The 16,156-nt window shown below is 38.6% G+C and overlaps 1 protein-coding gene across 2 annotated transcripts in view; it reads left to right on the top strand.

Moving 5' to 3' along the window:
- Positions 1-16,156, top strand: part of SLC26A4 (solute carrier family 26 member 4) — a 45,055-nt gene that overhangs the window by 9,775 nt on the left and 19,124 nt on the right. For both annotated transcript variants that reach the window (XM_070424662.1, XM_070424663.1), the window contains 7 exons: positions 4,945-5,097; positions 5,200-5,282; positions 8,369-8,516; positions 9,654-9,767; positions 13,638-13,715; positions 13,852-13,947; positions 15,666-15,772. In XM_070424662.1, coding sequence (XP_070280763.1) covers positions 4,945-5,097; positions 5,200-5,282; positions 8,369-8,516; positions 9,654-9,767; positions 13,638-13,715; positions 13,852-13,947; positions 15,666-15,772 — 779 coding nt within the window. The remainder of the gene's footprint in view (positions 1-4,944; positions 5,098-5,199; positions 5,283-8,368; positions 8,517-9,653; positions 9,768-13,637; positions 13,716-13,851; positions 13,948-15,665; positions 15,773-16,156) is intronic.

The raw sequence follows: 16,156 nt of genomic DNA on the forward strand, positions 1-16,156 counted from the left end.
TGGAGTCCTTTAATGATCCATGTATTAGCTTCTAAAACAATTTAAGGCCATGCGTATATATCTAAAAACTAGTGAGGTGATCAGGAATTTCACAACAGTGCCAGCATCCCACATTACTTCATCCATTCAACAAATATTATCCAGTGCCTATTATGGTCAGTTACTATGCTAAGCAGCGATAGAGGAGGAAATATAACAGTAGTTAAGATCATGGATGTTGAACCTCAATAAGCCTGGGTTGTAGTCTTGGTTCTACCACCTATTACTCATGTAAGTTTGGGCATGTTATATTTCTCTAAGCCTCAGTGTCCTCTATTGTAAAATGGGAATAATAGTACCTATTAGAGTTGTGAGGATTAAAAAAGGAAAATTGTGTATAGCACTTAGCAAAATATCTGGCACATAGTAAAAACTCATAGTAATATTATTTTCATTATCATGATGAACAGACCTCATGGAGCTTACTGTCCACTCCCCAGGCTTTCAGTCTATTAGAACGCTTTAGCACAGGCTGTTTTTTGATTCAGGATTATTTTTGTCATTGTTGCGTTTTTTCCTACCAAGTCCTTGGTTTGATTTGAAACCTCTGACAGGCTCACTTTTGCAGTCCCTGAGACAGCCTGCTTTTTCTTGCTATCACATTTTCCCCATCAACCATTCACTTATTCCTTCTTTGTCATTAATTCAATCAATAAGTATTTATTGACTACCTACCATATGCCAGGCATCGTTCATTCCCTATGCAAACCCACTGAATCCACCCAGATACTCCTTATTGAGTGTACTCACTGCCTTGTATGAACATTGCTAGGTCTGTATCCACACAGATCACAGGAGGCCTAGGCCAATGGTTAATACAGATGTATTTCCCTGTAGACAGGGAACTGGTCTCCTAGGACTATGTTTAAGATGAAGCTTGATGCCAAGGATCCCGCTATCAACAGGGACAAAAGTAATCAGGAAGCACTAGAACAAGGTCAAAAAAGTTTTCAGTCCAACTACAATCATTAGTTGACATGTTCTTTTGAACACTATTTTTGAAGTCTCAGGTTACAACCTGTCATAGAATTTTGCAAGAACCCCTCCCAGGTCAGCCAAGTTGGATGAAGATATTTCAACCATCCCTGTGTGATGGTGAATATAAGCCTCCTCTTTTGATAAGAAAGAATGAGTATGTCGGGAAATGATTGCATAAGGGTTGAATGAGCCACCCAGGACGTGAACAGAGAATTTTGCTTATGACATTACCAATTGCAATCATTCATGAAAGAATCCTTCCACAAATGCAGAGTGGTAGTGGAATCCTCCAAGAAAGACTAAGATTGTTGAAGATGCTTTCCTTAGAATGTAGTTAACAGTCCTTTTGTTATAAGGTTGTATTTTGGATTGACCCCCCTCCCACACACACACAAAAACAAACAAAACAAAAACACAAACCCACACACCAAGAAATAATGAATACAAAAAAAATGGAGGATGAAATATTGGGAAAGAAAAATATATATATAAACATTAATTTACAAATGCCAGAGATGCTGAAAGAGTATTCAGAATAGGGTATAGGATGCAGAAAAATTATTCAGAATTAGTAATACTTTTCATGCTATCATGTAGCTACTCAATTTTCTAAGTAAATCAGAGTCTATTTAAGAGAGACTATGTTTTCCTACCATTCACTCTGAATGGTTTGTCTTAATTGACAAAGGAAGACTTTCTTTACACTTACTAAATGGCTGCTACCTGCCCCATTTTTCTCCTAACAAGGAGGAAGACCACATTGATAAACTTTGCCTAGATGGCGGGAGTTTTGAAAGCCACCCCTAAGCTTGATCAGATTCATTACTTTGAATCTATTTAAGTATGTAAAATTTAAGACATTATGATAAAAAGAAAGTAACACTTTAAGGGTTGAGATATATATATATATATATATATATATATATATATATATATATATACACACACACACACACACACACACACACACACAAGGTCTGATAGTAAGAAATGCCTGATGGCAAGGGGTAATTATGAAAGGTCTGTGATATTTCTGGAAATAAATTTGGCTCCAAAAGTTAACTGAAACAATTTCCTCATATGTAATATTAGTTATAATTTTTTATTACTTCATATACACAGGTAATGCTAGGTAAGAATGAAGAACTTATCTAAATGAAATGGTCCTAAAATTCTCCAAGTATGGTAGAAAATGTGGTAAAATATTATCCATTACTGAAAAGCTCATTTTCATGATTTTAATTATTTGGAATACTAGGTGGGATATGGAATTATATGTGTACCCATATTTAAACATATTTTAGATAGTATTTTAATAGCCAACTAAATTAGATTTAATTTTCAGTGCTTTCTTTCTTTTTCTTTTTTTTAATCCTCACTGGAGAATATTTTTTCTATTGACTTTTAGAGAGTGGAAGGGAGGGAGAAAGAGGGAGAGAGTGAGAAAGAGAAACTTTGGTGTGATAGAGACACATCAATTGGTTACCTCCCGCACACACCCCAGTCAGTTCCAAGGTACATGCCCTTGACTGGGAATTGAAACCATGACCTTTCCTTTCATGGGCCAACACTCTAACTGCTGAGCACACCAGCCAGGGTGCCGCTGGCAGGGAATCGAACCTGGGACCCTTTGGTGCCTAGGTTCTAACCACAGGTGCTTTCTTAGAGTATCACTTCTATATCTTTGGGCACAATCTGATTACCTTGGTTTATATGGGTGAATTTTATTTCCACGTAGGTTAAACTTTCTATTGTAGAACTTTTCATAAGAGATTCTGACTGTACAGGTGACGCATATATTCACATGCCTTATTTGATGCAATTGTGTAATAGAAACTGATTTGGGTTTTTGGAACTTGTATTGCATTGTTAATACACCAGAGGTGCTTTTTATTCAAAGGCCTAAGTGACTCTCCTAGATTAAATGAGTCTTATGATCATTTTTGTAAGATGAAAATGTTTGTATGATTGGAATAGTTACCCTGATTGTTTTTGAGTTTGAATTTTCCCATCTTGAGTCAAAAGTAGACCTTTACTATATAGACAATTAATCAGCATATTCTATCGAGCTCATGAATTCATGCAGGTCATTCATCATCAGAAAATTCTTATGTAAAGAGCCAGAAGGCAATACCTTCAGGACTTAGGGCTGTTTACTCCTATGGTAGATGCTCTAAGTTCTTGAGTTATTGTGTCTGCTCGTTGGAAGTTTCTCCATTTTTTCTTTTTCAATCTGCTATCATTTGCCTCACTTTGTTATTATCAGTGTTTCTGTCTCTTTTACTGACTCTGGAAAACAAAGTAAACTTGTTAGTATTGAGTTTAAAGCGAGAGTAAAATACTCTGAGTGAAAGTCCAACAGGCTTGCTCCAAGTCAAATGCTTGCACTCTAGTTCAAGCACTTGGTGGAAGGTATTTTGCTTGTACTACAGCTTCTCCCCGCGTTGCTTTACTCTCCCTTTTTTTTATTTTTTTATATCATTTTTTATTTTCAATTACAGTTGACATACATCATTATATTAGTTTCAGGTGTACAACCCAGTGACCAGACATTACATAACTTAATAAGTGACCACGCCAGAAATCCTGCACTCATCCTGCACCTCCCCTAGTCTTTAGAATATTATTGACTATAGTCTCTATGCTGTACTTTACATCCCCATGACTATTCTGTGACAACCAATTCCTTTTCCTTTTTTTTTAGTTGTTGTTAATCCTCACTGGAGGACATTTTCCATGGATTTATTTTTTATTTTTTAGAGAGAGTGAAAGAGAGGAAGGAAGGGGGAGAAAGAGAGAGGAGAGAAAAACATCTCTCTCACATCGATTGGTTGCCACCCACATGCACTCTGACTGGGATGGGATTGAACCCAGAACCCAGGTATGTGCCCTTGACAGGGAATCGAACCTAGAACCCGTTGGTGTCTGAGGCAGTGTTCTAACCACTGAACATACCAGCCAGTGCTCCTTTACTCTTGAATGTATTACAGAGAGTTGAAGCTGCTGGAAAAATGACTCCTAGATTACTTAATGTTCATAATAGGTAATTGCTGTCAGATTGTCATTATAATTCGTTTAAGTATAGTTCACCTATAAAAATAAATAAAGTACATGTTATAAACTATGAGATATTCCATCCCTTTATCTTCACTGGGAGATTATTTGTCTCAAAGAATTGATGAATGCCTTGTTAAGTCAAGCCTTTTTCAGGACTGAAATTGCTATAACAAAGATATTAGTGTTTTTTCCTGGGATTCTCCCTTGCTAACATCCCTATAGTCCCAGAAACCTTCTATTTACAAAGCAAAACTAGTTTTTCTTGGGGTAGCTTATCTCTCCACTTGGAAAGAGTTACATTTATTTAAGTCACTTAAAGTTTGAACTAAATACCAAATTAATTTCCAAAAATTTGTACTTAACCTATATATCAGTTCGATGATTTTCTTGGCCATAATGAATAGGCCAGTTCATATGTAATTACATATAAAGTATTTTAGGCATTTTGTTATCACCTGTATCATTCAGGTTTAGGAAAGAGCTTTACCTAAAATACTAGCTAATTGGGACTCTTTGATTTATCAGTCATTAGATTCAACAGTACCATATCAACATGGCAAAAATTAGGCCAGTTAATAGCAACTGTAAAACCACTTTAAGATGCAAACTTTAAAAGTTTTCCTGCAAGTAAAAGACATTTTTTTTTCTTTTAAGAGATCTCATTTTATTGTAAAAAACACAGATAGCAAAAAATAAGAAAGTAGAAATCACCCATAGCTTTATTACTCCAAGTAAACCATCATTAATAACTTAGATATATTTAATGGTCTTTGTATTAGTCAACATATTTTTATGATTTTACATAATTTTAAGTGCTATTGGATATAATTTTTTCATAAGAGAACTCTATAAAATCATTTTTTTTTACAGACTCTGGTTGACACTTTTCAAAATATTGGTAGCACCAATCTTGCTGATTTCATTGCTGGATTACTCACCATTATCATCTGTATGGCAGTTAAGGAATTAAATGATCGATTTAGACACAAAATCCCGATCCCTATTCCTATTGAAGTAATTGTGGTAAGTAGAATATGTAATTAGAAAATTCAGCATTAGTTGGTTTGACAAGAAAGGAATTGCTAAAACAAATGGATTTTTTTAAAACCTCTTGTTTTATTTCAGACAATAATTGCTACTGCCATTTCATATGGAGCCAACCTGGAAAAAAATTACAATGCTGGCATTGTAAAATCCATCCCAAGGGGGTGAGTATGGCATTCCTCTTAGGCAATACTAATTTATTAAGGCAGTACTTTCTATTTAAACGAAACCTTTTATTACAAGCTTCATTTCATTGGTGCTCCTTCAATAGTCCTATTTGTGTATGATCTTAAAGAAATACCCATTTGTGCAAACTATCAGATAAACAATATATATATAGATAAAGTTCAGTCCGTTTGTTTAAAAGCAGCCTGAATTATGGTCTCTCTTTGTCCTTCATATTCTTAAAAAGTGGTAAGACGTGTGCAGTTACCACCAGACTCCTGATTTAAACTCATATGTATAATATAAATAGAATCATGAGTAGTAACGTTCTATATTTTTTGCACTGAGGACAGTCTGCTTAAGGAATCAGGGACATCTGATCTAAATTCTCTACCATTTCATTTAATCAATTTTAGGTAATAATTATGTCATTTGGTCCTCTCAATAAAATGCATAATCTGCAAAAGAAGTTTTATCTATGTTTGGTGAATTAGAAAAGGAAAAAACTAAGGTCTTTTGTCCATCTCTGACACCAACTAGTTCGTGGCCCTGGGGGCAGGGGGGGGGGGGGGAGTGCTCTTCTATAAAACAAGGGTAATGACAACTACTGAAACTTCAGCTCGAGCTTGTTGTGAAATGCTAATGAGATCTCTCATAAAATTCGAAGAGTGGACCAAGTGCCCTGCACTATAATTTTATCATATGGCATTTTAAAAAAGAAGCCCAAATGTTTATTAGATTTGTAATATTAACTTATAGCATTTGTGACTAGACTTCCTCTTATATAACCACTAAGTCCCCTTAGTGCTAGCTGAGGGCCCTTGTCCCTGTCTGTGTGTCTCCATGCTCTTAATAGAAAGTTCTCGGGCTACCGGAGTCCCAGTGCTTGTTCCACAGGGAACTGCTGCCTTTTCATTTGATCATCTCATTTTCCTTCTAATATCTGTTTAAAAAAATAATTTGAAAAATTACAACTGGCTACAATGGGCTTAATTAACATATTTTCCATTCTAATGTTTCTCAGACTTACCTTTTTGTGAGAATCACATGAGATCCTTGTTAACAAAGATTCCTGGTTCCCACCCCAAACGTATTAAATCAGGCTTTCCAGAGAAGGGGCCTTGGAATTGATGTTTTTCAAAGGCACGTCCAGTGATTCTTATGACCAACTATATTTGGGAAGCTCTACCTTAGCGTATCAACATGTTGATAGTAAATCCTAGCGCTGAACGGAATGAAATAGAAGATACAGTGTGGCTACTTGAGTTAGAGCATTTTCACCAGAACAATTAGATTGTTTAAGTAGTTAAAAACAACTACATAAAAATATATTATAGATCCCTTTTGTTGGACTTCCCAAGATGAAACACTTAGAGGGGGTCCACAGAAAATCCCTCAACCCATAAATCCCCGTTTCATGAATTAATATGGGGAACTCATTTCTGTTGCCCTATCAGTGGTCGGCAAACTCATTAGTCAACAGAGCCAAATATCAACAGTACAACGATTGAAATTTCTTTTGAGAGCCAAATTTTTTAAACTTAAACTATATAGGTAGGTACATTGTTATTAACTTAATTAAGGTACTCCTAAGGCTTAGAAAGAGCCACACTCAAGGGGCCAAAGAGCCACATGTAGCTCGAGAGCCACAGTTTGCCGACCACGGCCCTAAGTCATCCTTTCCTACCCTATCCAGAGCTTTCCTGGCTGCTCTCCCCCTCAAAATGGATCTCTAGTCTCTTGCTCTTGGGTTTAGTCATGAGAGTCCTCTAACAGACCACCTGGAGTGAGTGGTTAGGTAACCCAGCCTGCCTGGCCCCAGGGACTGCAGGCTCTGTCTTCCTAGCACAGTACCTACCTCCTAGTAGGATCCCAGAAAATATTTGTTAAAGGAATAAAATACCCAAGCCTATACTGTTATAAACAAGCCACCGGAAAGGACTTTGTTGCCTGATCTAACAGGATTGCACAGAAACAAGTCTAAAAACATTAACAAAACTGAAAAAGAGAGGGTGGAGTGAAGAGATTGGAAAAGAGCAAAAGAAGTAGAGCGTTAAAGATGAGTACGATGACAGCAAAAAGAAAGGTGAGGCTAACCCACCTTGTTATTCAGGCTCCCGTCAATCCTCCAATAAGGGAGTAAAAGTGAGGCCTCTGTCGGCAGTTTTCTTTTATCCTGTTGAGGATCAGCCATATGTTAGGACCACTTGGTCCCCAATAAATCCACATAAGAACCTTATGTCTATGAGAATCTTATTTTCACTTTACCACATCCCTCTAATTATAGAGGGAAAATGTAATTTCCTATTAAAGGAACCTCAGGCATAGTGAGATAGGTACGGGAGGTTTTTCTTTCTAGGATCTCTGGAATTATACCATGTGAATAGTCATCAAGAGATAGGTCCATGAAGGTCATCACCCAAATTTTCATATTTGGAAATAACCACATGATTATAAGCTTGTGGGTTTTTCTCTTTATATGATTTGTAGAAAAGCTCTGGTTTTGTAAAACAGTAGTCATTTGACCTCACCACAATCATTGGGGTATGTTAGTCATTGTGACTACGAAGCATTCTGATAATTACATAAATTTACTCTTTTTTGAACTCAAGAAGATTTTAAATATCATGGCTCTTAAGATATGGATTTTCCACTTTATTCTTATAGTCTTTATTTCTTTAATAAACATCCCTCCCCACAGGGTAAATCTCATTTCATGGCTAGTATATATTGTTGAAATGCAAAGATCTTAAAGGTGAAATTGTGTGAGGAGAAACAATAATGTATGAAAGCATGGCATAGGATTGTATGATATTAAAGAACCAACAATGACAGGTTTTTTCATATCAGAGGTACAGATAAGGTGGCATTTGTAGACTTTCAATTGGGGACAAAGAAATCAGCCAATGAGATGACACCAACTTCTGACTAAAAATTATAAAATCGGATGCTACCACTTATACTCATGTGCTTTCGCCCTCTTGGATCAAGTACTTTCTTGTCTAGTTTGTGGCTGGGTTGATCAGCATTTGTCAAGGTGGGAAGAGAGAATTACGGTCAAATATTCACCGCACTTTCTCACTAGGTTCTTGCCTCCTGCACTGCCACCTGTGAACTTGTTTTCTGAGATGCTGGCTGCATCGTTTTCCATCGCTGTGGTGGCTTACGCTATTGCAGTGTCTGTAGGAAAAGTATACGCCATCAAGTATGATTACACCATCGATGGGAACCAGGTATGGTCACCCTTTTGCTGAACTGGTTATATGTATAATTGATTTCAGAGAGGAAGGGAGAGGGAGAGAGAGATAGAAATGTCATCGATGAGAGAGAATCATTGATCAGCTGCCTCCTGCATGCCCCCTACTGGAGATGGAGCCTGCAACCCCAGGCATGTGACCTGAGTGAGAACTTTGACCTACTGGTTCATAGGTTGATGCTCAACCACTGAACCACACTGGCCAGGCCTGAATTGGTTTTCTAGGGCTGAAAATAAGAAAAATAAATAAATGGGAAAGATTTTGTTGTCTGCTAGAGAAGAGATTGGTTTCTTCTACCAGTCTTATATTGAGTTGGATTCCCTCTTGTGTGTGCTAATTTGAAATGACTTTTAAAATATGCACACTGCATCACTTTAGTTTTAAGAAATCCGTTGAAGTAATCAGAATTCTAAAAGAGTTCATTCTGTCAGGTCCCAAATGTCATTCAAAGTTAACATATTAGGTCAGAATAAGAATTTGTCATGTAGTTCCACATCTCCTGGTAATATTTTTTTATTGGTGGCAAAACAGTGCAACAAACACTTTTAATAATAGCTGTGGCCACTTTAAATTGAGATGGTTCACTGTTAATTAATGTACACAGGACAATTTTTGTAGGCATCTGATACATTGCCAGGTGAGCTCACAAATCCTCAGTTATGGTATGTTCCTGAAAACACAGCATAGCAATTACAGCAGTTAAAAGATTAGTAATCAAGCAGAATAATAGCTCTCCTAGCCATAATATGCTTCATAGCAAATATTCATCCACAGAAATAACACTTTATGTGAGAGCAGAAAAATGTTTTCTGTGAGAGTTATAGCAGATATGCCACTCACCAGGCAGTGAAATAAGCATTTTAGCAAAACATCAGTTACTGCTTCTCATCAGCCTTAAAAATGATGAGAGCAGTGAGGCCTCTTTTAGGCTGTAAGGACCCCGAACTCCTGATGTTGTTCCGGTCCCTAAGCACCTTCCATGGCAAAAATTAAATTGGGACTGTCAGGCAGGATGGGTTTGCAAATTTGCTTTCTTAATCTTCTTCCTTAAATGGCTTTGGGGCTTGAAAAGATTATATCTGCGGCATCACTGTCATCTGTTCTTTCCCTTAGGAATTCATTGCCTTTGGGATTAGCAACATCTTCTCAGGGTTCTTCTCGTGTTTCGTGGCTACCACCGCCCTGTCCCGCACAGCTGTCCAGGAGAGCACGGGAGGAAAGACACAGGTAGGGAAGAACAGCGTGGAAATATCCATCCACCGCAAAGAATGCGTTGGAACCGCGGCTCAGAACGGCTTGCACAAGAACTGAGCAGGACAATTAGCCTTTGAGAGGAGAGAGGCAGTGCTTCCTGATCTCATTACGCCGGGCTGCCTTGTTTCACCCCCTCACCAAAAACCTTTTAAACAACAACATTTGTGGTTTTCTGAGGCAGCCATTCCCCAATCTCTTCGTGTTGGTGCTCAGCTGGCAGACAGTTACACTTACCCGCTTTTCAATAACAATTGACAAAGGACCAGTAAGGAGGAATGCTGATTCTTATCGATGTGCTATCTGGAGAAAGAGAAGGTCTAGTAAAAGCACATTCATGGCTTAGGGAGTTATTATATTTGCAGAAAAATTAGAAGTGTTTGTTTACCTTTCCTCCACAAGGATCAGGAACTTCCTCCAGAGGCCTTTGGTCCCACGGAATGACAGGTTGACAGCCAAGAATATTTTTGCTGAAACATTCTGACATTTCTTCCTGAGTAAGATGTTCTTCCCTGAAGTTCTGAATGTGGATTTAATCTTGCCTTTTATATGTGTTCTTAAAGTTGTTGCCTTCACAAGGTGACCCCAAAACCTGCATCCCAGTTCATCTCTGGCCAGCCCCTCCTTTAATTGTCCAGAAAGCTGAGGAGCCATTCTCAAAGGCCATCCCTTCCCGCCAAACATGGAGTCAGAGATGCCAAATCCAGTGGTTGGGGGCCAGGGGCAGGCTCAGGAATTGTGCTTCTGTTATGCTTGGAGGGTTTTCTCCTCCCAGCACAGAAAGAGCTCTTATTTAAGAGCAAAGAGTACATTGAGACTGTAAAGGAGAACAGCAGATCCAAAGTGAATGGTACACACACATACACATGCACACGCACACACCCACAGAGTCTCCACAGAGGGTTTTATCAAGGCGGAGACACCGCAAATAAGCATAAGAGAGGATAACTGATAAAACGAATGACTCCACCAGTGGCTTGCCCAGGGAGAGCATCAGTTGTCCCCAAGGTGCCCGTGATGCCCCTTACCCATTTATAATGGGCCGTTGTGACGGGGTTGGAAGAATGGGCCTCTTCCAATTTCTTGGCTCTTGTTGAGCAATTTTAATTTTTATAATTTTCTTGGTAAAGTTGAGTGGACTTTTTTTTTTTTTTTGCAAACATTTCTAGCTCTGAGGAAGCAAGTAAAACAAGACAGCTCCGACCTGGGGTGTAGCCAGGGGGCCGAAGGGGAAGGGGTCAGAGGTGATTTCCAAAGCCACACCCATGTTCAGCAGGGAGCTGTCAGCAGCAAGAGCCTCTGCTGCTTTCATTCGAGATGGGGTGTTGACAAGCTCTCCAGTCACATGGCTATAAGCAGGTATAGGCAGATGCCCAACTGCTGATGTCCACTGTCCTGCTGTTACCTCCTAGTTCAGATGAGATACAGGCCGGCTGCCCAGGAAGAATGCCCATGTAAAATGACTCCTTGGCAGAGGGTTTGGGGATAATGGTGTTTTGGTAAGCTAATACCCCCCTGCCACACATGGGTGTGTATTACATTTAGAAGAAAAGGATGCCAGCATTTCAGTATTGAAGAATGAAACAAGCATTGAAATGTCTTGATATTTAATTACTGAAATGTAAGCTAAGTTCTGGGGTTAAAAGTCTAAGTGCCTGGACTGAAATCCAGGGACTCATGACCAAATACACCAGCAAGTCTTCCTTTGTGTGGCTTCTCGTGTTTTCTTTTACATTCGAGCCTCAGTTTTAGCATCTATACAATGGGCACAATTATTATATCTACCACTTAGGGATGCAGTGAGGATTAAATGGGGAAATGTTTGAAGAGTCCTGGCACATATGTACGTGTAAATGCTCATGGTTCCAGTCATTAACTCCTCAAGATAAGAACAGCGTCTTAGTACTTATGATACATATTATTATCCTGTCACAGAAGAAGCACCCAGCATATATTTGCTGAATGAATGAACAGAAGAATGAGTGTTAGGGGACATTAACTGTTTCCGTACATCTACAGATTGCAGAAGAGCTCAACATTGCAACCTGTTCTTTCTGTTACACACACCCCCCACCCCCCATGATTCCTACTGATTCACACAAAAAAGGAATCTAATTACAAACTGTTCTCTAGCTCTGACTACCTTCTCACTTAACAGAATAATTCATTTTCTAATAATTGAATCTGCTCATAGATACAAAATCTACAGCATTTCCCACAAAACAACCTCAATTAAATTAAGTACAAGTAATGGGCCCCCTCACAGATTTTAATGTAGTAATCAAATTAGTCTTGATCCCCATAATTAGGGCCTTATTATTACATATAGTTGGTGAATAGGTGGCTACCCACCTGGCATTAGTTGGGCAGCTGGCTGTAGTCCCTGTCCCCCAACCTCCATATCTCTCACCAATTCACAGAGCCCTGCATCCACAATGAGATGTAAGTTGCTCATGATAAGACAATAAATATTGGTTAAGTAATTGCATGGGAAAATGGAAGGAAGAATGGGAGGAATGGAGGATATTAGCTTCTCTGCTTAGATAGGAGATAGGAAAGCTCCCCAAGGTACTAGGAATCTGGAGGTGTGATTAATATATCATATACATAATATTGCCTCAGGCTGACCTAGCTATATTCTGAATATGAATGATCAATTTGCTAGGTGATATGAATAAATATGACTGTGAAAGTTTAGTATCTGTCTCTAACTCAAACATCTTACACTAGGCAGTACTTGTGCCCAACACAACCTTTCCTGTTGCTTCCTCTCCGATGGCTTTGCTTTCTGGTTTCCTGTCTCCTTTTCTCCTTTGTTTCAGAGCTTCTAGTCTTCACCTTGGCCATGCCCCAGCTGAACAGAGAATTCAGTGGTCATCTGATCAAACCAGAGAATAGGTCCCACCCCCTCATCCTCTCTCCTAACTATTTATGGATCTTAGGAGAGCTATTTTTGCCAGCAAAGGTAAAGTTTCTGAAGCTTTCTTTACCCCTGCTATTGCCCGTCATCATTCTGGCTACTGGGATGCAAAGTTCTGAGCCTACCTCTGCAGAACTGTTAGAGAAAGCAGGAGACATGGTCCCGCCTCTCAGTAGGCTCCTGTGGCATTAAAAAATAAATAAATAAAAACATATATATAATTTGTTTCAAAGAGGAAGGGAGAGGGAGAGGGAGAGAGAGAGAAACATCAATGATGAGAGAAAATCATATGCTTTGGCTGGCAATCGAACCATGACCTCCTGGTTCATAGGTTGATGCTCAACCACTGAGCCACACCAGCTAGGCTCGTGCTGCATTTTGAGTTTGCCATAAGACAGGCACATTTATCTTGTCCGAAACTTTGGTGGCAAAGATGTGCTACAGGTACAATGTTAACAGACTTTTTATTATGGCTGCTGATTCAATAATGCAGAAGAATCAGTAAATTCCCTGAGAATTTACTTCCCCAAAAACATCACCATAGTCTATTGTTGGGAAGGAGAATGGTCCCTGTTTCCTGAGAGGGCAAATAATTAGAAGTTTGGCCTCCTGAATTGATCGTAAAACTAGAGGTCTAATATATCTAGATGAAATCCAGGTCAAACTGGCTTTATTTAGCAGACTCAGTCTCCACAGTTTCTTTCATTTCCCTGCCATAGCTGCTATATATATATATATGATTTCCTTTTTTCTTCAGTCTTGTAGAGTTTTAGCAAGTAATTCTTATTTCTCTCAATAGTATGAGCAGAAGGGGGAGGTCAGGAGCATCAAGTGCACGTGGGAATGGGCTCTATGATACAGCCAGCACGCTGGGAGACATGAGGGAGAAGGGAGAACGCTGCTGATGGGAGATGTGTGTCTTTCAGATTGCTGGCATCATCTCGGCTGGGGTTGTGATGATCGCCATCCTTGCCTTGGGGAAGCTGCTGGAACCCTTGCAGAAGGTATAACCCTGCTTCTCAGTGCACTGATTGCATAATTTCTCTGCTCTGCCACCAGATAAATCACAGGAGATTTATAAATCATCACATGGAAAACTATTCCCCTGAGTAACACAGCCTTCTCTGTTTCTCTTGGCAGTCGGTCTTGGCAGCTGTTGTAATTGCCAACCTGAAAGGGATGTTTATGCAAGTGTGTGATGTTCCTCGTCTATGGAGGCAGAACAAGATTGATGCTGTAAGTCACCCACTTTTCTCTGAAATAAGATTTGGTTCTTTAAAAAAAAAAGGATTTGGTTCTTATTTGCTTCCGGCCATATCATTATGTCCCCTTATCTCCTAAGTCTTACTTGCATTTTGGGAGCCCGAGGGCAGTAGTTAAAATTGGGTAGATAACCAAAGCTTTGAAGTCTTCCACCTGAACTGTGTTTTTTAAGGTCCTGTATCTCTGGGAAGATCCATTTCCAGCAAGAATCCCATTCATATACAGTTTGCCTTCTAAAGCCCAAAACCAACCAACCAACCAACCAACCAAACAAACAAACAAACAACAAACCCTCTAATTTAGAAGGACAAACAAAACAAAACATGAAGCAAAACAAAAACAAAGAAAAAATACAAAAACCCATGTTGATAATAATTCTGACCGAAGTAACCTTCACAACTGTTCTGAGGAATGAGAAAAATCAGAAATGAAATTCTTTAGAGTTATGCTCTAATTTAAACCAGAACAGATGAAAGGAATGAGAAAACTCCCTATATATCAATATGGAAAGACCTCCAAAGCAAATTGTTAAGTGAAAAAAAAAAATGACCAGTGCAGAATAGAAGAGTGTGTATAACACATTAAAAGATGGGAAAAACAAAACATGCTTTATAGTCATATTTACTTGTATTTTCAAAAAGACATGCTGGTGAAAAGTGTGCATGTGTGTTGTACACACCCAGACACTCAGAGAGAGAAATAAAAGAGAATACAAACAGGGAGGGAGGATGGACATGGGTGGAGAGGGGAGATGTGTGCAAATAAGATTTTTTACTGCACACTCTTTATATTAATGTCATTTTGAACATGTTAATATATTACCTATTCTAAAATGAAATTTAAAAATTTAAATAGGAGAGTTGGTCTATATGCCAGTTTCCATTTCTACTTCCAATTAAATATGAAATGAAATCAGAATATCAAAAAAAGCTGTACAGTTGACCCTTGAACAATGTGGGGGTTGGGGCACTGACCCCCTACACAGTCAAAATTCCACATGTAATTTTAATATATATATATATATATATATATATATATATATATATATTATTGATTTCAGAGAGGAAGGGAGAGGGAGAGATAGAAACATCAATAATGAGAGAGAATCATTGATTGGCTGTCCCCCACACGCCCCCACTGGGGATTGAGCCCACAACCCAGGCATGTGCCCTGACCAGGAAGTGAACCATGACCTCCTGTTCATAGGTTGATGCTCAACCACTGGGCCATGCCAGCCGGGTTCCACATATAACTTTTGACCCTCTCCCTCCCCCAACCCCCCACAAAACTTAACTACTAATAGCTTACTGCTGACCAGCATTACCAATAACATAAATAGTTGATTAACACAAAGTTTGTATGCTATATGTATTATATATGTACTCTGACAATAAAGCAAGCTAGAGAAAAGGAAATGTTATGAATAAAAGCATAAGAAAAATACATTTATAGGTCTTCCTGAAAAAAACACACACAAAAAAGCAACAACACATGTACAGTGGACCCACGCAGTTCAAACCTGTGTTGTTTAAGGGTCAACTATAATTTATTCATGGACAATTGATCTCATTATTTTTTTAAAATTTCTTTATTGATTAAGGTATTACTGATCTCATTATTTTTACATGTAATCCCTCACCTGACGGTACATGATAAATTAATATATTCCTTTTTATTTCTATTTTTTCTAGGTTATCTGGGTGTTTACATGCATAGCGTCCATCATTCTGGGGCTGGACCTCGGTTTACTAGCTGGCCTTATATTTGGATTACTGACGGTGGTCCTGAGAATTCAGTTGTGAGTAATATACGACCCAGGTTACCTATTTAAAGAACAACCCACCCTGAGATTTCTTATACCATTTTGATAAACAACTCCCTTTTATAATAGTTACTATATAGTGTGTGCAAGCACATAGTGAGTGCTCTACACATATTATTATATTTAATCTTCAAAAAAGTCCTGTGCCTAGGTGATATTATTTTCATCCTACAGGTAAGAAAGTTGAAGCTCAGCAAGGTTAAGAACGTTCCTAAAGATCTCATAGATAGTAAGGGGCAGAACCAGGACCTGAACCCAGGCGGATCTCACTCCATAATCCATGCACTCAGTCACAAGCTCTAACGCTGGTGCTCTCCTCTTAGTCATGGTAAGGCCAAAAGGTAATCGATTCAGCAAAAG

The sequence above is a fragment of the Myotis yumanensis genome, unplaced genomic scaffold (genome assembly GCF_028538775.1).
Source record: "Myotis yumanensis isolate MYYU_CA2020_CCGP unplaced genomic scaffold, mMyoYum1.0.hap1 SCAF_9, whole genome shotgun sequence".
Taxonomy (NCBI): Eukaryota; Metazoa; Chordata; class Mammalia; order Chiroptera; family Vespertilionidae; genus Myotis; species Myotis yumanensis.